Here is a 25,469-nt window from a genome sequence, read left to right on the forward strand (position 1 = left end):
TTTCCGATGCTTTTGACAGTGTTGTTTTTTCAAAGTTTGACTTTTTTTTCAATTTTTAAAAAACTTTTTGATGGGTTTTTTTAGAAGTTTTTTATAATTCGAAAAAAACTTGTTTGTAAAGGGGCCAGTAAAAATTGACTTTGGGTAAGTAGAATTTATTTTCACTTGCCAGACCGGACATAGGAAAAAACAAACAAAAGACTTAACATTGAACTCTGAAAAGTATTACAGAATGTAATGGTAATGCAGCTTTTGATACTATATATACTATAATACATCAGTCACTTTTTTTTTCTACGAGTCCATTTGTTTCTTTGTCAGTGGAAATCTCTTGTCAGATGGATGTGTGAATAACATTTTGGGAAATGAGATGGCGTCTTTGTCTTTCTCTAGTTGCTGTTGCGTTCTCTCCCTGGCCTGATGGGGGCGCACTACAAACGCTTCTTCTGTGGCTACGCTGAGCCGGCCTACATCAAGCAAAGGAAGATGCAGGTGATTGTCCTGTTTGACTGAATGTTGCTTTTCTACACTCAAGTTCTTTTTGTCTTCTAAAATAGTTTTATGTGTTGTTTTTTTCTACTCTCACCACAGCTGCACAGGCTACAGTTTTCTGATTTGCAAAAAAAAGTTATGTTATGTTGACAGACTACAGTTGAAACAAATGATACAAACAAAAAAGCTTTAAACAGAGGGAGGCTAGATTGATTTTGGCAGACAGTACAGTTAGGGCTGTCACGGTTATGACATTTTATGATTAACGGTCATACAAATAATTGCGATTAACGATTTAATTTGTCCATTTCTCATCATTTTATGCCACACAGCAGGTGCTGTTGTGTTTGGCTTTGCAACTTGACCTAAATTCATGCCTCTAGTTCATGGCTGACCATCGAAAAGATGCAATTGTTAGCAGGGAGTGTCAATTAATCTTCAAATAGTTTGCTGAAACCATGTTTCACCTCTCGCTCTGCCGCGCATAGACTCTTTTAAATACCTTGTTCTAAACTGTTGTGTAGGCCGACCTAATGTACCGAAAATGTGGTTCAAGACTGGTAATTAACGTAGCTTTCTTATGGTCTTGAGCTATTCCTGAAAGGACCGACGCTGCTATTACAACAGCATGTCTCCATCCAAACGTTTTCATGTGAATCATCAAATTAGAAAAGCTGGGTGAAACTCGTGACAACTCCAGCATAACTTTCACCAGAGCTGTCAAACGCACTGCTGCAGCTGTAGAGGAGAGCCGCTATGGGCACCTCTCTGTCATCATGTTGCTTAGTGAGCAACAAATACGGTCTCCCACAAGCTGAAACAGAAGAACCTGCCCAACAGCTCTTTGTTTCCATGATTTTTGTTTCTGACAGTGAAACCCTGGGCTGCTGAAGTAGACACTTTTACTAGGGGTGGGAATCTCTTGGCACCTCACGATTCTAAACAGCTTATCGATGCATCTCGATGCAACAATCTTTTCATGTACATTTCCACGCGTGATTTAAAAAAATAAATATACAGTATAAATCTGAGTTTGCTAATCACTTCCTAGACAAAGCAGCTAGACAAAGCTTAGATTTTGACATACAGTACAGGCCAAAAGTTTGGACACACCTTCTCATTCAATGTGTTTCTTTATTTTCATGACTATTTACATTGTAGATTCTCACTGAAGGGATCAAAACTATGAATGAACACATATGGAATTATGTAATTAACAAAAAAGTGTGAAATAACTGAAAACATGTCTTATATTTTAGATTCCTCAAAGTAGCCACCCTTTGCTTTTTTTTGATAACTCTGCAAACCCTTGGTGTTCTCTCAATGAGCTTCATGAGGTAGTCACCTGAAATGGTTTTACCTTCACAGGTGGGCTTTGTCAGGGTTAATTAGTGGAATTTTGTCCCTTATTATGCTTAAGCCTTAAACATGCTTGTGAAAGTCACCTTCTCTCCCAGTAATCTTCCATGTCAGAGGCTCAGTCATGTTTAAAGGTCCCATGACATGGTGCTCTTTGGATGCTTTTATATAGACCTTAGTGGTCCTCTAATACTGTATCTGAAGTCTCTTTTATATAGGTCTTAGTGGTCCTCTAATACTGTATCTGAAGTCTCTTTTATATAGACATTAGTGGTCCCCTAATACTGTATCTGAAGTCTCTTTTATATAGACCTTAGTGGTCCCCTAATACTGTATCTGAAGTCTCTTTTATATAGACCTTAGTGGTCCCCTAATACTGTATCTGAAGTCTCTTTTATATAGGCCTTAGTGGTCCCCTAATACTGTATCTGAAGTCTCTTTTATATAGACCTTAGTGGTCCCCTAATACTGTATCTGAAGTCTCTTTTATATAGACCTTAGTGGTCCCCTAATACTGTATCTGAAGTCTCTTTTATATAGACCTTAGTGGTCCCCTAATACTGTATCTGAAGTCTCTTTTATATAGACCTTAGTGGGCCCCCTAATACTGTATCTGAAGTCTCTTTTATATAAGGCCTTAGTGGTCCCCTAATACTGTATCTGAAGTCTTTTTTTATATAGACCTTAGTGGTCCCCTAATACTGTATCTGAAGTCTCTTTTATATAGACCTTAGTGGTCCCCTAATACTGTATCTGAAGTCTCTTTTATATAGACCTCAGTGGTCCCCTAATACTGTATCTGAAGTCTCTTTTCTATAGACCTTAGTGGTCCCCTAATACTGTATCTGAAGTCTCTTTTCTATAGACCTTAGTGGTCCCCTAATACTGTATCTGAAGTCTCTTTTATATAGGCCTTAGTGGTCCCCTAATACTGTATCTGAAGTCTCTTTTCTATAGACCTTAGTGGTCCCCTAATACTGTATCTGAAGTCTCTTTTCTATAGACCTTAGTGGTCCCCTAATACTGTATCTGAAGTCTCTTTTCTATAGACCTTAGTGGTCCCCTAATACTGTATCTGAAGTCTCTTTTCTATAGACCTCAGTGGTCCCCTAATACTGTATCTGAAGTCTCTTTTATATAGGCCTTAGTGGTCCCCTAATACTGTATCTGAAGTCTCTTTTATATGGACCTTAGTGGTCCCTAATACTGTATCTGAAATCTCTTTTATATAGGCCTTAGTGGTCCCCTAATACTGTATCTGAAATCTCTTTTATATAGGCCTTAGTGGTCCCCTAATACTGTATCTGAAGTCTCTTTTATATAGGCCTTAGTGGTCCCCTAATACTGTATCTGAAGTCTCTTTTATATGGACCTTAGTGGTCCCCTTATACTGTATCTGAAATCTCTTTTATATAGGCCTTAGTGGTCCCCTAATACTGTATCTGACGTCTCTTTTATATAGATCTTAGTGGTCCCCTAATACTGTATCTGAAGTCTCTTTTATATAGGCCTTAGTGGTCCCCTAATACTGTATCTGAAGTCTCTTTTATATAGGCCTTAGTGGTCCCCTAATACTGTATCTGAAGTCTCTTTTATATAGACCTTAGTGGTCCCCTAATACTGTATCTGAAGTCTCTTTTATATAGACCTTAGTGGTCCCCTAATACTGTATCTGAAGTCTCTTTTCTATAGACCTTAGTGGTCCCCTAATACTGTATCTGAAGTCTCTTTTATATGGACCTCAGTGGTCCCCTAATACTGTATCTGAAGTCTCTTTTATATAGGCCTTAGTGGTCCCCTAATACTGTATCTGAAGTCTCTTTTATATGGACCTTAGTGGTCCCCTAATACTGTATCTGAAATCTCTTTTATATAGGCCTTAGTGGTCCCCTAATACTGTATCTGAAATCTCTTTTATATAGGCCTTAGTGGTCCCCTAATACTGTATCTGAAGTCTCTTTTATATAGGCCTTAGTGGTCCCCTAACACTGTATCTGAAGTCTCTTTTATATAGACCTTAGTGGTCCCCTAATACTGTATCTGAAGTCTCTTTTATATAGACCTTAGTGGTCCCCTAATACTGTATCTGAAGTCTCTTTTATATAGACCTTAGTGGTCCCCTAATACTGTATCTGAAGTCTCTTTTCTATAGACCTTAGTGGTCCCCTAATACTGTATCTGAAGTCTCTTTTATATAGGCCTTAGTGGTCCCCTAATACTGTATCTGAAGTCTCTTTTATATAGACCTTAGTGGTCCCCTAACACTGTATCTGAAGTCTCTTTTATATAGACCTTAGTGGTCCCCTAATACTGTATCTGAAGTAGTCTTTTCTATAGACCTTAGTGGTCCCCTAATACTGTATCTGAAGTCTCTTTTCTATAGACCTTAGTGGTCCCCTAATACTGTATCTGAAGTCTCTTTTATATGGACCTCAGTGGTCCCCTAATACTGTATCTGAAGTCTCTTTTATATAGGCCTTAGTGGTCCCCTAATACTGTATCTGAAGTCTCTTTTATATGGACCTTAGTGGTCCCCTAATACTGTATCTGAAATCTCTTTTATATAGGCCTTAGTGGTCCCCTAATACTGTATCTGAAATCTCTTTTATATAGGCCTTAGTGGTCCCCTAATACTGTATCTGAAGTCTCTTTTATATAGGCCTTAGTGGTCCCCTAATACTGTATCTGAAGTCTCTTTTATATGGACCTTAGTGGTCCCCTAATACTGTATCTGAAGTCTCTTTTATATAGGCCTTAGTGGTCCCCTAATACTGTATCTGACGTCTCTTTTATATAGATCTTAGTGGTCCCCTAATACTGTATCTGAATTCTCTTTTATATAGACCTTAGTGGTCCCCTAATACTGTATCTGAAGTCTCTTTTATATAGACCTTAGTGGTCCCCTAATACTGTATCTGAAGTCTCTTTTATATAGACCTTAGTGGTCCCCTAATACTGTATCTGAAGTCTCTTTTATATAGACCTTAGTGGTCCCCTAATACTGTATCTGAAGTCTCTTTTATTTAGACCTTAGTGTCCCCAACTGTATCTGAAGTCTCTTTCCCGAAATTCAGCCTTGGTGCAGAATTACAGCCACTAGAGCCAGTCCCACAATGAGCTTTCCTTAGGATGTGCCATTTCTGTGTCTGTAGCTATTGGAGGAGGAGAGGGGGGGGGCAAGGTGGAGGGTGGGGGTGTGGCCTTGACCAACTGCCACTTTGCTCGTTTGAAAGCCATGATGTCTCTCTCTCTCTCTCATGGGTGGGCCAAATTCTCTGGGCGGGCAAAGCAGAGATAGGGGAGGTAGATCGGCCCATCTGAGCTTTCATTTTCTCAAAGGCAGAGCAGGATACCCAGGGCTCGGTTTACACCTATCACCATTTCTAGCCACTGGGAGACCATAGGCAGGCTGGGGGAACGCATATTAATGTTAAACAACCTCATGAAGAGACATTTTCATGTCATGGGACCTTTTTAAAGGTGGATAATTAGCTTCTTGGAACATGAAACATGAGGTGGTCAGATGTAATGTGATGAAGTAGATGAACAGCCTATATGTGTTTTGCCTAATTATTGTATGTAAGTAAAAAAGAAAATTCTTTAAAGGAAAAAGTACTGTTTGTGGTTTGTTACTTACCACTACATTGGTATAAATTCGTATTAGATCATGTGTATATATACAATTTTTTATTTATTTTTTCCTTTTGCCCATTTCTGTGTGTTTCTTTTTTTCTGCACTCTTGCCTAAACTCTAAGTTGTTGTCTATTTTCCCATCCTCTTTCAGTCACTCTGTTTTCTGATTTGTACTTATCTGGAGACGGTCACTTTTAAATAAAAATCAACACATTTAAAAAAATGAAAATAAAAAAAAACGTATCTGCATCGAATCGTTCTAGAGAGAATTGCGATGCATCTAAGAATCAATTATTTTTCCCATCCCCATTATTTACCCAGCTGGAAACACATCAAATGAACTCTTATTTGTTGCCATGTTTGTTTGAGGTCAGCTCAAATAATGGCAACCAGGCAATATATATACACACCTCACACCCACACTCCTCACTCATGACCACCTACACATTACCCATACTATAAATACACATATTACCCATGATATAAATAAATACTTAAATGGAAAAAAAATAGAAACATAGGGACCAATGATTACAAAACATATGCACAGTCATTATTGCACAGAGTCTGTTATCTCCTCACAGCAGCTTTTAGGCACGTTTCTGTGGTTTGCTAGCAGACGGTGGGGGCGGGACTTAAATATGCTCTGTCTCTATAGCAATATTCAGTCCAGGACTACTTTTCATTTAGCACCCTTTTATGACTTGATCACTTGTTGTGATATGTTGTTGTTTTACTTTATTTTATTTCTCCCCTTTCCAGAAACCACACTCACAAATGCATACTCAAACCTCTAACACAGCGGCGGTCCTGCACATCCTGTCAGGCCACTTGTTCGGCAATGACGTTTTCCTAACTGGAACTGTAGTGCAGTTCTAAATGGCTGGTGTACCCCCCCCTTTTAACATGCAGCGATATCCACACAGTTTCTACCCTGTACTGCCAGAAGCTACTTTAATAAGAGTAAAGCCAGTACTGTTGTGTTTGCAGGTGCTGGTGGAGCTGGTGAATGATGAGAATGTAGCAATGCTACTGGATGAGCTGAAAGGATACTGCACTGATGTCAACGCCGACACTGCCCAGGCTGCAATCTCAGCTATAGGTAAACACACACACACACACACACACACACACACACAGAGTCATAATGTCATGGCTCAGTGTCTCGTTTGCAAGACAAACACTTCCAGGCAGTCACTTTTTTGATATACTGTTTTTCTTCTAGCTCACACTAACACACCCTTAGGCCTCCTGCACACTGGCTGCGTGGCGTGTCCGTTTTAATTTTGGCTCCCACGTTAACAGGTTAGAGCTTGAGGCTAGAGTCTCGAGCCGCGCCGAAAACGCGCGCATGCTAGAAATAGGACCGACACCTATTTTGGCGTGTTGGAAGCGTTTCCAGGCAGAATAGAATACAAAAAAGATGTTTATATGTCACTTTGACACAAATACATTTAATAAATGACATTTTGATGTTTGAAAGGCTCTAGGTTTTGACATAAATGCAGTTATAAATGTAATAAAAAAAAAAATAATAATAATAATAATTATCGGTTTTCTAATATTGCACCTGTCAATACAGAACTAAAATATTCTGGAGCCTATTTTGCCGTCAATACTGCCGACGTTGTCTTTGCTGTAATCAGATCAGTGTATATTTATGTTTAACATGAAGTATGCTACTGCTTGAGTGCAGGGGAAATGGGAAACATCCATGTGTACAGACAAGGCTGGTTTCTGGTGTGCAAAGACATAGGAAAACGCCACGCAGCCGCCACGCAACTGACACGCAACAGAAACGCCACGCTCACGCCACGCAGGCAGCGTGCAGGAGGCCTTATACTCACAAACATTTTGTTCACACTAATAGGATGACTCATTTTGTATCCTCCCCTGTGTTTAATACCGGTAAACCTCAGGCAGATTATGAGTCAGACGACATGTTTCTGTGGTAATATGACCTGGCTCTGCTCCCTCCAAATGGTGCTCGTCGATTCATTTCCTTTCTCACTTCACTCCTCTGTACTGCAAACCTCAACGTTAATTTCCTTACACGCGCGTTGAACCACTACTAGAGGATGATAAGGAAAACAATCAGCCCCCTCAGATGTGACACAGTCTGGTATTTTCAAATGAGTAGTCAGTAGCTCGAATGGTGATGTCATAGGTCACGTGGAAACCATTGTAGGCCCTTATCAGGTAACTTTTTCAAAAACTCCTTCCAGAGGACTCAACAGATCCTTCTCAAATTGGGTCAGCAATGTCAAGACTTCCACGATGACAAATTGCAAAGTTTTTGTGTTTTTTCGTGAAACCGTATTGACGTGGCGAGGTGGGAAATTTGCATGTTTCCGTATCATGACCTTTTATTTTAACTCGTGAGACACTGAGGTTGCCCTAATTTACTCCAAATCTTTTTATTGGTTTTCAATGACAATACAGAATAAAACATCATAAACAGTATACAGTAAGATATTGTCCATTACTTAACCCCTAACATGGTATAAGAAAAAAAAATTTAAAAAATAAATAAATAAAATAAAATAAATTCCCCTACAAAGATCCTCCTATTAAGTGAAAATGATGTATCATTGCCATTTATAGGTGCACAAGATAAACCCTTAATGTAATTTAAAAAGGGACCCCAGGTCTTGTAAAATGACGTAAGTGAGAGGTTGCCCTAATTTACAGCGTCCAACGAGCAAGAGCGATAAATTAAACCCACAAACAAGCATAATTATTCTTAACACTGAGATAGAAAGGACTGAAGGGATTTAAAAAAAAAGATAATTCAGCTAAAGCAGTGACAATGAGATGTGTAAAATTCCCACCGGAAGCTCTTGTAACTTCATTTTACCGCGTTCAATCTGCCTGAAACTTCACATGCGTGATAAGAGTCCGGGCCCGGAGACATCTACACGTCCGTATTGACTCGTGGTCATAGCGCCGCCTACTGAAAACAGGAAGTCAGTCCCAAGTGACAAACCTCATCCGATTCACATGAAATTGACATGGTGGTCTACACCATACACAGTATATAAACTGAACCAACAGATCCCGTTGCTCTGGACGGAGACCAGTGAATGATATTAGAAGCACTTTTCCGGTGAGCGCTGAGCGTTACTGCGCAGCCTCCAACTGAGAGAGACGTAAATGCAACCTGAAAGTTGCTCACGTCTGAAAGTTGTAAGTCTTCTGGTAGTTGTGCCAAGAGAAATCTCAATCATTCCCAGTCTTGCAGAGAGCGTAGGTATATGTAAGGAGATAACATGGGCACAGGCTAATTATTGCTAACTAACATGCTAGTTAACATTAGTAATTAAACCTAAACAGCTAACGTAAGTCGAAACTACCTGCAAGCTTCTCTGTAATCTGTAATTCTTCTACTATGTGACAGTAAGTTGCGTGGTTATGACACAATCGTTAGCCTATTTTTACAAAAATGTCTGCTACGGAGCCATAACGTGAGATACAAGGTAATGGAGCCTAGAAATAAACAACGGACAAATAGAGTCTTTAAACGCTTCAGATGTAAAGTTATTTGCTGTCAAAGTGACTTCAAAATGAATGGCAGTCAATGGAATGCTAACGGGAGGTGATCTCTTTGTAGCATCAAAATGGCGCCATAGGAGGTTCGAGTTCTGAAGCGAAGCTTACCCCCTTGGTCTACACATGAGGAGCAGCAACATGACATAATTAGTGTGTGTTCTCTAGCGCCACATGGTGGAAACAGGAAGTGTTACCGGTAACCGGCTTCCCGCTATTGCCCCCGATGACTTGCTGGGAGGGCCCGTTCCTCGCCGCTTGCAGCTTTAATTTGAATTTAAAACAAGTCTTTGGGATTCTAAAAATGTAGGTTTTTTTAAAGATTTTTTTATTTATTTAATTTTTTTAGGCATTTAAGGCCTTTCTTTGTATAGGACCGTTTAGACTTGAAAGAGGAGAGAGAAGGGGAATGACATGCAGCAAAGGGCCCCATGTCGGAGTCGAACCCGCGGTCGCTGCGTCGAGGAGTAAACCTATATATATATATATATATATATATATATATATATATATATATATATATATATATATATATATATATATATATATATATATATATTACGGCTCTACCAGGTGAGCTAACCAGGCGCCCAAAGATAGGGGTTTTAAGGCAGAATATGTGTTATGTTTAGAGTGCTAATGAAATAAAAATGTTAAGACCTTATCACCAAGTAGTAGTAGTGCCACTGATAGACTTTCTATGATTAAAGTCTAGAGGATGGATACCCGAACCGAGCCCGTCGGGACCTGTCGGGTACCACCGCCGGGCCGGGTTCGGACAGATATTTAGAAATGATGTTCAGGTTCGTGTCGGGCTCGGTCACATCAGCGCAATAAGGCATTGAACATTTAAAATTTAAAACAGTTTATTATGTAGGTGCGCGCCTGTGTTAACGTGCGCTTGTTGCCCCGTGTGCGCTGATGCGCTCATCTGTTGACATTTCCCAATGCCTTCCTACAGTTGCTGAATAAAAGCTTTCCACACAAACAAACGTACGTGTCATTAACTGCGTCGGGCTTGTACTGTATTAAAGTCATAGTCTTACTCATGTGTGTTCTCCTGTGTGGGTTGGGCGCAGGTCGTATTGGACGGAGCTACAGCGACCGATGTCTGGAGATCCTCACTGGGCTGCTCGGCCTCAAACAGGAGCACATCACTTCTGGTAAAACTTGTTTCCCTGAACTAACACTTTGCGTACATGTACTTAAAGCCAGTGTGCAGCTGCATTTGATTTGACAGGCTCTCAGTTGGCACCTGTTTTTCCACATTCTTTCTCCACAACAACCGTCCCTCTCACTTTATGTCTCCTCCCCCACCTCCCTCCTCCTCCACTAACACTCAGCGGTGGTGCAGACGATGCGTGACCTGGTCTGGGTGTGTCCTCAGTGTAGCGACACTGTGTGTTTGGCTCTCGAGGGCTGCGAGGAGACGCTGCAGGATAGCCAGGTCAGACCAAAGCCGCTGCATCGTCCACACACTGCTTGGATGTAGAAATGTTACCATGTCATAAAACACATTGTTGACTTAAGTGAGAGTAGTAGTACCCCCTAACGTGTAAAAAAAAATAATTAAAAATTACTCCTTTTACAATTAAAATTCTGAATCTTAATCAGAATTAGAATCTGCTTTAATGACGTAAGTGTGAACACATAAAGGGAATTTGATTCTGGCTTTTTGTCGCTCTCAAAGTATACACACAGAAAAAGACATATATACGGCTAAAAACAAGGACAACAAAGCTGAACAAGGTAAACTTCAACATTTTGATACTATGTACAGACATACATTTTTGAAAATATACATATACACATAAATACACACACACACATGCAAACAAACTGCTCTATAATGGTTGTAAACACTATGACAATAGGGCACTGAGAAACTGCAAATGGTGGATAAATACATTCCTGCAATCAAAATACTACTTGGTAAAAGTATTATCAGCAAAATGTACTTAAAAGTATCACAAGTAGAAGTTCTCATTATGCAGAAGGCTTCCTTTTAGAGTGTTATTTATATATTAAAGGGTTGAAGGCCTTGAAAAGCATTTTTCTCAATCAGCTTCTGTGATGAGTGATGTGGTCTTACATGAACAAAGTTGTAACAGTTTGGTTTATTTTCAACGTGTGGTGTTTTGTGTGTGTTCTTCTCACTGGTTTGAAGCGAGCGGGGGGGGGGGGCAGTTGAAAAACAAAGCGTATGCATGGCATCTTCAGTCTGTAGTGATTTTCCAGTTCATTGATTCAAATTCAATTCAAATTTGAACAAAACCTACAACGCCCAGGACGCCACTGGGACGCGCGCGTCCCGCAGGCAGTGTGCAAGCTCTAACCTGTCAACGTGGGAGCCGAAATAAAAACGGACACGCCACTCAGCCAGTGATTCATCACAAACTTAAAATCTCATACTCATCACTGTTTGCTTTACTCTCGGGTCGAGTGGTTCTCCCTCTCAATTAGGCGTTGGATGCACTGGCATCTTTTTATTTATAAAGCAGTACTAGGATTACTTCCTCCTTATCTGACTGCTTACATCCTCCCGAGGTCTGCAGGGACATATCACTTGCGTTCACAGGATCTGTTTTTATTGTCAGTCCCTAAAGCCCCCACTGACTTTGGTAAAAAGGCTTTTAATTTTGCAGCACCATCTGCATGGAATCAGCTTCAGAATGAGCTACAGTTGAAGGAGTTGGTCTCACTTTATTCTTTTAAAGGCTTTCTAAAAGATCTTGCAGAAAGGCAGTCTGTCTGTCATTGTTTTTAAATTGATTTAGGACCCAGATTTTCTTTATGATGACATTGGTGTTTGAATATGATGAGTGAAAGTGTGTCTATGTTTTTATTTCGTTATTGTCTTTGTATTTATTGAAACCAAGCTGCTGCCACTTGCCAGGACCCTCTTGTAAAAGAGATTTGTAATCTCAAGGAGTTTTTTCCTGGTTAAATAAAGGTTTGAATGAATGAAAGTGTGCAGGAGGCCTAAGGGTGTGTTACTGTGAGCTAGAAGGAAAAACGGTATATAAAAAAAAAAAAGTGGCGCACACGTGTAACGGGTTACTCCTCGATGCCGCGGCCACGGGTTCGACTCTGCCCTGCGGCCCTTTGCTGCATGTCATTCCCCCTCTCTCTCCCCCTTTTAATGTATTCAGCTGTCCTGTATAAATAAAGGCCTAAAATGGCCAAAAGATAATCTTAAAAAAATATTTACAACACCCAGTCCACAATTCCTCGATGCTATAGTCATCCGGCATTATTAATAATAATAACTTTTTCTTTTTAATAATCAGTTTTTAGTTACAAACAAGTCTACGTGTTTATTCTACTCACTACACATCCTCTTTTCACCTCTCGGCGTGCGAACAACATACTGAAAATGCAGCTTTCAGCCAACAGCAGTATTGTGTTGTAAATGTGGTGGATGTGGTTAACCTGCAAAATGTCACTGAAAGAGACTGCAATTGTTACAGGGCTTGTAATGAGCTGTAATGAGCAGGTTGTGAGAGAGAATGCTCATTCTTTTTTTTCACTTTAGTTTAGTTTTTGTTTATTTCACATAGATCACATAGATACACATCACATACATAACATAAATGGTAAAAAACAAAGTGTCACCTTAGTTCATACAGCGTCATCTTAACTGAAAAAAGTGTAGACTGAAGCATTTGCTTATTACACTTACCCTTTTTACATTCTATTTGATTTATATTTTGTTCTTAGGTCCCTCAGTCTTTCCAAATGTTGTGGTATTAATTTCTGTATGTTATACACATATAACATATTAACACACATTACGTGCAGAAGATATGAAACAAAATAAACAAAACAATATATTGCCATTCATATACATGCCTCACTTTTATATTTGTTTAGCGTCTTTTTTTAATATATATATTTTTTTATTTATCTTTGTAGCTTGTTACACATTTTCATTTCCTCATCTAAAAGATTCCACATGTTTACTCCTTTTGCTGATATACATCTCTCTGGAACCATCCTGTTTTTTGACTTTATACATTATTTGCCTTGTTTTGGACTCCACCAAGTCTCTACATTTAAGTGTGTGTGAGTTTTTAAATAATCCGTTTGTTGGTTCATGATATTCTGCTCTGTTAATGAGTCTTATTGCTCTCTTTTGTAATGTAAAAATAGGGTTAGTAATTGTTTTGTACGTGTGTCCACATATTTCCACACATTACGTAATGTGCAATATTTTTTTTTATATTTTATTTTCAAATTTTTCAGGTTTTATGTAAACAAAGCACAGCGACAGAGAACAAAAAACAAAATAAAACAGAACAAATAACAACAGAATAACAAAGAACAACAGAGCTGCCAGATAAATTAAAAGTGTGTCTTGGATGAATGTAATATTGCTGTTATCTACATGGCCAGGTGTTAAAAAAAAGTTGCAATATAGTCAAGAGCACATCTCTACAGAAAAGGATTACATGTCTTTAAGATAGTCAATGAATGGTCCCCAAATGCTCAGAAAGCAGTTTTGTGTTTTAGAATTGTGGAAGCGTATCCTTTCGTTGAGCCATTTTCGAAAGCAAGGGGAGGTGGGGGATTTCCAGTCCAGGAGAATCATTTTCTTTGCAGCAACCATGCCAAGAAATGCCTGAAATAATTCAGCAAATAGTTAATGAATGTTTCAGAATGCTCAGACAAGTTCAGCAACAAGTTTGTGGATTGTGTGTTGAGAAGGGTTGCAGCTAGGGTGAGCTGGGTATCATTTATAAAAAAAAAAATAAAATAATCAATACCACTACCAATAACAGGGGTACTGATACCAATAGAGTACCATTTCGATACCTTTTTTTCTACTTCTACTTCGGTAGCCATTATGTTAATGGAAGCATCTCAGCACGCTGAACTGCCAAATACGCCATGCTCCACTTCACCACACCACAGACTCGGGCTGTGCAATTAATCACATTTTGATCGCAATTTCAGGTTCGGCTCCTAACAACCACAAAAACAATTATTTTGCACATGACAGTTGGCAAGTAAACTATATATATATATATATATATATATATATATATATATATATATATATATATATATATATATATATATATATATATATATATATATATTACGTGCCTTGAAAGTATTGGCCCCTTGAACTTTTCGACCTTTTGCCACATTTCAGGCCTCAAACATAAAGATATAAAACTGTAATTTTTTGTGAAGAATCAACAACAGGTGGGACACAATCATGAAGTGGAACGAAATTTATTGGATATTTCAAACCTTTTAAATAAATAAAAACTGAAATATTGGGCGTGCAAAATTATTCAGCCCCCTTAAGTTAATACTTTGTAGCGCCACCTTTTGCTGCGATTACAGCTGTAAGTCGGGCTTGGGGTAATGTCTCCATCAGTTTTGCACATCGAGAGCCTGACATTTTTGCCCATTCCTCCTTGCAAAACAGCTCGAGCTCAGTGAGGTTGGATGGAAAGCGTTTGTGAACAGCAGTTTTCAGTTCTTTCCACAGATTCTCGATTGGATTCAGGTCTGGACTTTGACTTGGCCATTCTAACACCTGGATATGTTTATTTGTGAACCATTCCATTGTAGATTTTGCTTTATGTTTTGGATCATTGTCTTGTTGGAAGACAAATCTCCGTCCCAGTCTCAGGTCTTTTCGGACTCCATCAGGTTTTCTTCCAGAATGGTCCTGTATTTGGCTCCATCCATCTTCCCATCAATTTTAACCATCTTCCCTGTCCCTGCTGAAGAAAAGCAGGCCCAAACCATGATGCTGCCACCACCATGTTTGACAGTGGGGATGGTGTGTTCAGGGTGATGAGCTGTGTTGCTTTTACGCCAAACATAACGTTTTGCATTGTTGCCAAAAAGTTCGATTTTGGTTTCATCTGACCAGAGCACCTTCTTCCACATGTTTGGTGTGTCTCCCAGGTGGCTTCTGGCAAACTTTCAACGACACTTTTTATGCATATCTTTAAGAAATGGCTTTCTTCTTGCCACTCTTCCATAAAGGCCAGATTTGTGCAGTATACGACTGATTGTTGTCCTATGGACAGAGTCTCCCGCCTCAGCTGTAGATCTCCGCAGTTCATCCAGAGTGATCATGGGCCTCTTGGCTGCATCTCTGATCAGTCTTCTCCTTGTATGAGCTGAAAGTTTAGAGGGACGGCCGGGTCTTCGTAGATTTGTAGTGGTCTGATACTCCTTCCATTTCAATATTATCGCTTGCACAGTGCTCCTTGTGATGTTTAAAGCTTGGGAAATCTTTTTGTATCCAAATCCGGCTTTAAACTTCTCCACAACAGTATCTCGGACCTGCCTGGTGTGTTCCTTGTTCTTCATGATGCTCTCTGCGCTTTACACGAACCTCTGAGACTATCACAGAGCAGGTGCATTTATACGGAGACTTGATTACACACAGCTGGATTCTATTTATCATCATTAGTCATTTAGGTCAACATTGGATCATTCAGAGATCCTCACTGAACTTCTGGAGAGAGTTTGCTGCACTGAAAGTAAAGGGGCTGAATAATTTTGCACGCCCAATTTTTCAGTTTTTTATTTGTTAAAAAAGTTTGAAATATCCAATAAATTTCATTTCACTTCATGATTGTGTCCCACTTTTTGTTGATTCTTCACAAAAAATTACAGTTTTATATCTTTATGTTTGAAGCCTGAAATGTGGGAAAAGGTCGAAAAGTTCAAGGGGGCCGAATACTTTCGCAAGGCACTGTGTATATATATATATATATATATATATATATATATATATATATATATATATATATATATATATATATATATATATATATATATATATATACACACACACACACACACACACACACACACACACACACACACACACACACACACACACACACACACACATATATATATACAGTACAGGCCAAAAGTTTGGACACACCTTCTCATTCAATGCATTTCCTTTTTTATTTTCATGACTATTTACATTGTAGATTCTCACTGAAGGCATCAAAACTATGAATGAACACATGGAATTATTTACTTAACAAAAAAGTGTGAAATAACTGAAAACATTTCTTATATTTTAGATTCTTCAAAGTAGCCACCCTTTGCTTTTTTTATTACGGTAATAAGGGAAAAAATTTCACTAATTAACCCTGACAAAGCACACCTGTGAAGTGAAAACCATTTCAGTTGACTACCTCATGAAGCTCAATGAGAGAACACCAAGGGTTTGCAGAGTTATCAAAAAAAGCAAAGGGTGGCTACTTTGAAGAATCTAAAATATAAGACATGTTTTCAGTTATTTCACACTTTTCTGTTAAGTACATAATTCCATATGTGTTCATTAATAGTTTTGATGCCTTCAGTCAGAATCTACAATGTAAATAGTCATGAAAATAAAGAAACACATTGAATGAGAAGGTGTGTCCAAACTTTTGGCCTACTGTGTGTGTGTGTATATATATATATATATATATATATATATATATATATATATATATATACACACACACACACACACACACACACACACACACACACACACACACACACACAAAAAAACACGGTCAAAGGTTTGGGGTCACTTAGAAATTTCCACTCCATTACAGACAGAATACCAGCTGAGATCAGTTGCATTGTTTTTTTTTTAACCAGGGCAGCAGTTTCCAGATGACATTATGTGTTTACATAATTGTAAAAGGGTTCTCGACTGTTGTAGAAAGAAGTGGCTGATCTTTAACGCAATATCTACATTGCCCACTGTCAGCAACCATTCATCCAGTGTTCCAAAGGCAACTTCTGTTTACTAATCTGATATCATTTTAAAAGGCTAATGGAGAAAACATTGGAGAACCCTTATATAATACATGAGGTCTAATAAAAGTGTTGAATTGCATTGCCTTCCTCTTAAAACATTTGCAGTTTTATTTTTTTGTAGAATTTGGAACCTACATTGTATACATTCGTGTTATCTTGCTTACAGTCTTCTTCCCATCCTTCCGATGCTGATCAAAGTAACAGCGATAGACCATCAGCATGACTGTGTCTCACGTCACCCGTGTCATAGTCTCGCATTGCCAGACCTATCTCCACAGCGCTGTGGAGTTGGGTCTGTCTACACCACACATACATTCTAGGATAGAAGAAAAAAAACACTCTGGTTTTTTTGCATTTCTTTAAACCAATTACAATCGACAGCGACGGTGGCTCAGCTAAATAGTCTCAGGAAGGAACACCACATACAATATAAAATAAAGTTAACTGTTCACACAATACAGTAACCTGAGCTATTTAAATTAGCTTGTTACATGGTTAAACGTAATGAGCTCTTACCAGTGTATCGCCATGTGTACTTCGTCCACAGCTATCCCACCAATCGGTCCCGAAACGTCCCAGTTAGAGAGGAAACGCCGTAAACGTCTTTTCCCAACAATCATTCCCCGAAGAGAACCAAGCAGGCCTGGCTTGTTGCACGATCCAGATTGTCTTTAAAACTTGCCATTTTCAGCGTGTAACTTGCTACCTCGAAGTTTGTCCGTTTGTTTCCCGAAGCGAAGGGATTTTGAGAACGGCATCACACAGAGAGCGGAAGTCAACCCGTGTCACCACACTCAATACTAGCAGGCCAAAAAACTCTGCATGGATCCTTTTAAACCTGAGCAGAAAACTGATAATCCAGGGTAGAGCTTAGATCGGGCCCAAAAAATCAAGCCCAACCCCGTGCACGTTGTGTCCGACACATTAACTGGAATTATGAGCCCGAGCTCGATTTAAACCCAAATTTTTTTAGTACTGACGTTCTCAACTACAATTCCGAGTTGTTTGAACTACAGAAATCTGTTTAGAATTATCTTAATGAATAATGCAACAAGGACAAAGCATGTAAACTGCGCTGTTTGCTTATTCAGAATGATGGATCGCAAATGGATCCGAATGAAGAAACCTCCAGCCAAATAGTGTTGGTAACAGATAAAGGCAGCAACATAAGCCGCTTTCCAACCGGAGGGATTTTTGCAGTTCCTAGAACATAACGTTCCTAGAACCCTGTTTTTCTCCTGTTCCGACTGGACCAATTTGGGGATTATTAAGTTCCTGTAACTTTCAGCTCCTACTTCAGGGCAGGGTCTTTTCCCTTTTCCGCATAGTGGTGGTTAGATGGCTGTGTTATAATAACAAAAGGTCAGTTCCTATGGCCACTTAGCCAGTATGAATGCAAATGGCAAGAGTAGTTAATAGAACTTTTTAGAAGTGGACTATTCCTATAACTACGTTCCTGTATCTACTTGGTCGGAAAGATGCTATAATCAAAGCCCTGGAACCATATAGGATACTTTCTTGTCTCGATCACCTAACGCGCCAGATATAGGAGAGACCGTATCTGCTGCTAAAGGACTATCGGAAACAATCTGGCCTGGTTGCGCAACAGTGCTACAGATGGGGGGGAGCAGACGTGTATAGTCCAGGTGTGAGAAAGTAAAAATCCTGCCATGTTTTTGGATCTGCCTCTACATCTAGAACAGGTGTTTTCACTAACAAGCTCATCTACCTGGTAGAGGAGCTGGTTTAGTGATGGTTGGGACAGCTGCTGGACAAGATTTCTACTTTCTGGCACCTGGACTATACACCTCTGGGGGGGAGACACGATCTAGCACAGTTTACCTCACACTCAAGTCCGTGCAGGACATACTGTATACCCAGAGCTACGGGAGAAGCTGGAGAGGCTTTCTCTCCACCCAATTAGGCTAATAAAGTAATGATTAAAAAAAACACAAATGCTTGATGAAGGGTCAGGTCAAGTTCGGGCTCGGGCAGAGACTCTAAACTCTAATCCGGAGTAACCCCAAAGATGTCAGTGGGTGTCCTGGGCCTTTTATATACGTAGTCTAAATCCTCTGCTCATTCTCATTATCCTCCATTAGGGCAGGCAAGCCTTGCTGTGGTTGCTGGCCGTTTACGGGGAGCGAATCTCCAGCGCCCCCTACACCTTGGAGGTGTTCATTGACGGAGTGAGGAGCGAGGCCTCTCTGGGCGTCAAGATGGAGCTGCTGACGACCACCATGAGGCTGTTTTTGTGCCGGCCTGCTGAGACACAAGACATGCTTGGAAGACTGCTGCACTACTGCATAGGTGTGTGCGCGTGCGTTTGGCGTGCATGTGGAAGAGAAAAAGCGATGACATTGTTAACACCCTTGTGTTTTCCAGAGGAGGAGACGGACATGTGCGTGCGGGACCAGGCGCTTCTCTACTACCGCCTGTTGCATTGTGGGATAGACGAGACACGAAAGGTCCTCCAGGGTCGGAGGTCAGACCCTTCCCTGGGTGTTCTGATTGGCCGCCCCGCGGAGCCCATCAGCCAGTGGGCATCCAGCTTTAACACTCTGGAGCCCCTGAGGCAGGGCAGCGTGGAGACAGAGTCCGCCAGCAGAGGAAGCCCTGAACATGTGACCTTTGACCCCAAGCCTAACACTGACCTCTCAGACACACTGGACTGTAGCCAAACTGAGACGGTTCTTTCAGGTGAGTGAAGACGTTCAAATCTTTCTGTAGAGTATTTTAAACCGAGGCACGCCCTGCACCTTCACTACAGATTTCAGGTACTTGTACTTTACATGAGGCTTTCCTTTTGGTGCCACTTTCTACTTCTAATCGGCTACATTTCAGAGAGAAGTACAGTACGTTTTACTCCACTACATTACTCTGACAGCTTTATTTAGTTACTTTACAAATTAAGATTTTTGCACACAAAACACATGCAGTTTATAAAATACGATGTTTTATTATAAATTAAACTACCCAACAATATACAGACCGGCTGAAATGATTAGCCGATTAAACCCAGAACAGTTTAGATCGTTTCCAGTTTCTAAAATGTATGTTGTAATGTATGTAATGTAGGATTTTTCCGCATTGAGTACTTTTACCTTTAATACTTTAAGTACATTTTCCTGATGATACTAACATCCTTTTACATAAATAACATTTTCAGTGCAGGACTTTTACTTGTATTGATTATTTGTACAGTGTGGTATTAGCACTTTTACTTAAAGGTGCTGTAGGTAGGATTGGGAAGATCCAGGACTAAGCCAAAAAAATTTGAACATCGACAACTTCTCAGTCTCTCCCCCACTTTCTGCTAAAGCCCAAAACGGGCTCCTAAGCCCCTCCCCCCACAAGGGAGAATGAATGTGTGTGCATGAGCAGTGATTGACACGCAGTTAGACCATACCTGTCAAGTATCCCGTTTTGGCCGGGAAAGTCCCGTATTTTACCCTTCTTTCCCGCCGTCCTCCCGTATTAGTATTTTCCCGTAAATCTCCCGTATTTTAACCTGCGTTATTAAAAAATAATAACCCGGGTCCGAGCGGAGTAAAAAAAACATTCCCAATCTGAGCTCTGTCACTAGCCTTGCGATAACTGCCACCTGCAGTAGCCTACAGGTACTGTAGGTGGCAATTGTCGCGAGTTTAGTGTGTGAGGTCAGATGATGAGTGACAACGCAGGGGAAAAAATAAAATAAAAAACAGAGACGGATGATGGACGCTTCGACAGAGACGGTGCGCTGCCAAAACTTATGAAGGCTTTACTATGCATTCCCCATAGCAATGCAAGTTGAGAAAGGGTGTTTAGCATGGTATGAAAGATTGTTACAGAGAATAGGAAGACGTTAGACAACAGAACTGTTTACGCTCTACTCTCATGTAAACCACTCTGTAAACCACTCTGGCCCAGCCCACAAATACACTCCAAAACAGTCTTAAAGAATGCAAAGTCTGCAACAAATTTATACAATAACTCACTAAAAGAGTAAAGAAAAGTTATGTGAAATGAAAAGAAAAACTGTAAAAGAAAAGCAATATGAAATGAAAAGAATGTGTGGAATGAAAATAAAATGTAAAGACAAGCAACGTTATAAATTGTAAATGTTTTCAGCATTCTGCATCAAGTGGTGATTTTGGCTTTCTTGTACACCTGTCTTAAAATGTAAGGGATACTGGAGCTTGGTCGCGGTGGGCGCCGGAAAATTTCCCTTATTTTCAAATCCAAAACTTGACAGGTATGAGTTAGACACCCTCCCCTGGCCCTGATTGGTGCATCTGAACAGGGAGCGGTGGATTTTTGCAAATCGCACTACAGGCTGTAGGTGGAGCCAGAGGAGCCTGAATACTTCTCCCACCACTGCCGAGGCCCCCTCCCAGCTGGACGTGCCTGGAACAGGGGGCAACCTTACCAGATGCCCGAACCACATCAGCTGGCTTCTTTCGACGCAAAGGAGCAGCGGCTCTACTCCGAGCTCCTCACGGATCTCACCCTATCTCTAAGGGAGACGCCAGCCGCCCTCCTGAGGGAACCCATTTTAGCCGCTTGTACCCCCCGATCTCGTTCTTTTGTGCATGACCAAACACATTATACATGCACGTACAAGTATTTTCTAACATGTAAACGCATTATACATGTTAGAAAATACTCGTTGAAAAAGTGAAAAGACTGTAAACTGTGTACTGAACTGTGGAGTTAGACAGATAAACAGTTTTTCACCATTTCTGTGTCCAGGAACCTTTGGGCGGTCATCAAATTATGGTTCAATGACACACTGGAGTCATCTTTAACACAACCCCCCCCCCATACTAAATCAAAACTACGTTACTAGGAACGTTAGAGCGCATAGCGTCAGTGTTTTTTCGTTCACCCCCTCTGTGAGCGCTGCAGGTTAGCTCATTCCCCATTAGCTCTGTCAGTCTAATAAATACATGAACAAACAACTCTGTTAAAGGGACAATTCGACGAATTTCAACCTTATCTTTATCTATCTGAATGAGGGCTGTGCAGCCGTTTCCATTGTTCTGTGTCTCTGGGGCTCAGCCGACCACAGCTGTAAAATCTGCTCTACTTCCGTCCTCCAGTGATCCCCTCTGTTTTTAAAGATTCTTTTTTGGGGCATTTCCGCCTTTAATTATGACAGGACAGCTAGGTGAGAAAGGGGAGAGAGAGGGGGAAGACGTGCAGGAAAAAATCGTCACAGGTCGGACTCAAACCCTTGATCTCTGCGTCGAGGCATAAACCTCCACGTATATGTGCGTCTGCTCTACCAACTGAGCCAACCTGGCCACGTTATGGATATATATATATATATATATATATATATATATATATTTTTTTTTAAACAAAAATACAATTACAGATAAACCAAAAGTAAGAATTTATTGTAACGCCCTTACAAACATTTTCTGTCTCCTGGTCTGTTTTTTTCTACCTTTTTTCATCCAGCATGTCACTCAGCCACATTATCCTTTGTGACAAAACGTCTCATGTTTGGGCACTCAGGAAAGGGGCACGTGCAAAACTCACGTGCACGTCGGCCTAACCGAGAGGCGCTAGCATGTGCTGCAGTCACTGCAGTATAGGTGTGTGATGTTTCTGAGCACTTGTGGAGCAGCTGGTTTCTGGAATAATGTGGCCTCAACAATGATGCAAACATCCGTTTGCTAGATAAGCAAAACCAGTACATCTGTGGTTTGCATTTGAAGATAGGATAGAGACTGTGACTGACAAGTTGTTTTGCATAAAAAGCCTGCTTTACAAAAAGTAGAGCAGTGGGAACAGGAGGAGCAGGCTCTTCAGGTATCTCATGAAAATGTTGAAGTGCTCATGATTTAAAAAAATCATGAGCACTTAAAACTTGAAAAAAAAAAAAAATATATATAATTTTTTTTTTTGGGGGGCATTTTTAGGCCTTTATTTGACAGGACAGCTTAAGACAGGAAAGGGGAGGGAGAGGCGGAATGAGAAGCAGCAAAGAGCCACAGGTCAGAATTGAGCCCACGGCCGCTGTGTTAAGGACTGAGCCTTTATACATGGGGCGCATGCTCAACCTGGTGAGCTACACGATGCCCCTAAAATCTGTGTTTTGTAACTACACTAGCAGCACGGCTCTGGGGGTGGCACTGTTGATTGGCTGGTGGCAGTAGGGAAGAAAAACTCAGATCTTTTAACTAAATTACAAGTACCAAACCCACAGTGTGGTACTCCTCTGTTACAAGTTAAAGTCATAACTGCATTCAAAACTGTACTTCAATAAAAAGTACAAAAGTATGAGCATCAAAATATACTTGGCGTATCAAAAGTAAAAGCAGTCATTTTGCAGAATGTGCCTTTTCAGAATTTCTGCTTATTGCACTTATATTCACATTCTGTTTTTTTCACACCTGTATATGAACCTCCTGCCCACTGTCACACCAAATGTAGGATCAGTCAATCAGAGCTTGCATCCCCCATCATACACATATTATTATTATTATTATTATTATTATTATTATTATTATTATTATTATAAATTGTAGGAACTGACAGGGTTACATTAAACAGTTGTGGTATTTTGGTCCACTTGGACTGAGAAAATGTTTTTCCCCAAGGCTAATGTCCGTTTCTGGGAATGCAGTGCCATTTATAACCACAAATCTCTTCCTCTGGCACTCCTCCTAACTCCTTGTCCCCCTCCCACTTCAACCATATCCTCTCTGGCCACCATTTGGCTCCCTGCTGCCGCATTCTTATCCTCTCTTTCTTTTTTCCCCCTTCTTTCCTTTCCTCCCTCCCCTGCGTCTTCCCATTCCTCCTCTCTTCTTCCTTCCTTGTCTTCTCCAGGCTCAGACAGCGGGTGCACAGACTCCTCTGCTGACGTCTTGGCTTCGAGCGTCGCCGCCCCCCTCAGTTTGTCCCTGTCGCCGACTCTCAGCCCGGAGGAGTTTGAGCGTCTTTGGCTGCAGCGACAGCCTTTGCATGCTGAGCAAGGTGATTTAAATGGAAGGGGATTGTCTCCTGCCGAAATCTTCCCCCTCATGGGTTAGGAATAGTGGTTGACAGGAGCAAAACGGGCCTTCCGTTAAAACTGTAACACCGGTGTGAGATCTGTACTAAAGTACAAATTTGATGCACATTTACTTTTTTTATTTTATCTTTTCTGTTAATGCCAGTCTATACTTCTACTTGATTTTGTCTGACTTGAAATCCGTTTCTCTGACTTTGCTCCTTGCTTTGTTGCGGCTAGGTGCTGACAAACTGGAAGAAAAGGAGGATTATATGTGCTCGGAAGAACGCATCCAATGCCCTGCGATACCTCACTGTTCACCACAAAGCCTTCAGGCTGCGATGCAGCTGGTCAACATCCAGACACTGGCCTTCACGCCACCGCACACGCTTCCCTGGAGAGTCTACCTGTACACACACACCCAGCATGCACACTGTGGCGACACACCCCGCAGCACGCTCATAGTCGGGGAGCTGCTGTACACTGGAGAGGCTGATCAGAGGGTAGGAGTAGTAAACAAAGGCGTGGATGATGGAGACGTGGTGGAGGGCAGGGAAGAGGAGCAGGTGAAACAGGGAGAGGAGGCCACAGCTGATGGGCTGAGCGGGACAGAGTCGGTGAGGAAACATGGAGAGAAGATAATAAAAGTGACTCTGAAGCAGCAACCAAGAGATGACAAAGCTCTCAAGGGGTTTCTCTCCATCCTTACGACTGTACTGCACACATTGGCCTCAGAGAGGAATTAAATATGCATCACACACACACACACACACACACACATCAATGTACTTACTGTGTTTCTTTAAGAAGATGCCCACTGAGCACACTTGTTCCCTAACCGTAACTGTAAATTAGCACCTAGCAATGGCAAAAATGCCCTCACTTTGCAAAGGCTTCTCACTCTGAATTGTCAGGTTTAAATTGGACTTCAGGACTTCAAAACCGCTTTTCGCTTTTCACCTTGCACATTTTAAGTATCGGCTGAAATAAATGACGCAAGAGTGGAGTCTTTACTGGAGTAAAACATGATTTATCAAGACCACATTCAGTTGGTTAACTTCAGCTGAGGGCCATTAATCTCTAAAGTTGGCTGTTTTCTCACAATCATAGTAAGTGGATTACAGAATAGTTTGGGTCAGGTAAGCGTTGGGCCTGATGGGGGTCACTCACTGAAGCAAAGCCAACTTCTCTTGTTTCCTCTTGGGACTGAAATAGAATAATGTTTACAGACAAACATGCCCTGATGGAAGTAACCACCTTACAGCATTCACAGGACATAGAGCTGAACAAGGGCCCTGAAACTTATTGGTGTTTTTTTTTTCATTTTTTACAACAGTGTGCTAATTGTCAGAGGCTCCCACATGTCTAGCCTTACCCCTTGAATGTATTTGACAGATTTTTGTGTAGAGGCTGTCATGATAATAGCAGGCTGAAGGTAAATGCAAATACAAACTCATGAAGTGACTTAAAATAATAAAACATTTGGATTCCTCCTGCATCGTTATGAGTGTGTGTCTGTTTTAATAAGTCATAGGTCCGTTGTTATAGGCCAGCGAGTTCCTTTGCTAAATGCAATGACTAGGTTGGTTTCTCACAGGCGGTTGGAAACCATTCAACAGTGACGACACACCTGGTTCGTTTAAA

General features: G+C 40.7%; 1 protein-coding gene across 4 annotated transcripts in view; it reads left to right on the top strand.

The window, feature by feature from the left end:
* ap4b1 (adaptor related protein complex 4 subunit beta 1) overlaps positions 1-25,469 on the top strand; it is a 52,148-nt gene that overhangs the window by 11,051 nt on the left and 15,628 nt on the right. For 3 of the 4 annotated variants that reach the window (XM_039800636.1, XM_039800634.1, XM_039800635.1), the window contains exons 6-13: positions 394-492; positions 6,476-6,587; positions 10,111-10,194; positions 10,375-10,478; positions 18,940-19,147; positions 19,223-19,537; positions 23,663-23,809; positions 24,066-24,604. In XM_039800636.1, the coding sequence (XP_039656570.1) occupies positions 394-492; positions 6,476-6,587; positions 10,111-10,194; positions 10,375-10,478; positions 18,940-19,147; positions 19,223-19,537; positions 23,663-23,809; positions 24,066-24,571 (1,575 nt within the window). In that variant the 3' untranslated portion in view covers positions 24,572-24,604. Of the gene's footprint in view, positions 1-393; positions 493-6,475; positions 6,588-10,110; positions 10,195-10,374; positions 10,479-18,939; positions 19,148-19,222; positions 19,538-23,662; positions 23,810-24,065; positions 25,330-25,469 lie in introns of those variants that run through there. The other variant, XM_039800633.1, reaches the window with a different exon arrangement.

This window comes from Perca fluviatilis, chromosome 5, assembly GCF_010015445.1.
Source record: "Perca fluviatilis chromosome 5, GENO_Pfluv_1.0, whole genome shotgun sequence".
Classification (NCBI taxonomy): domain Eukaryota; kingdom Metazoa; phylum Chordata; class Actinopteri; order Perciformes; family Percidae; genus Perca; species Perca fluviatilis.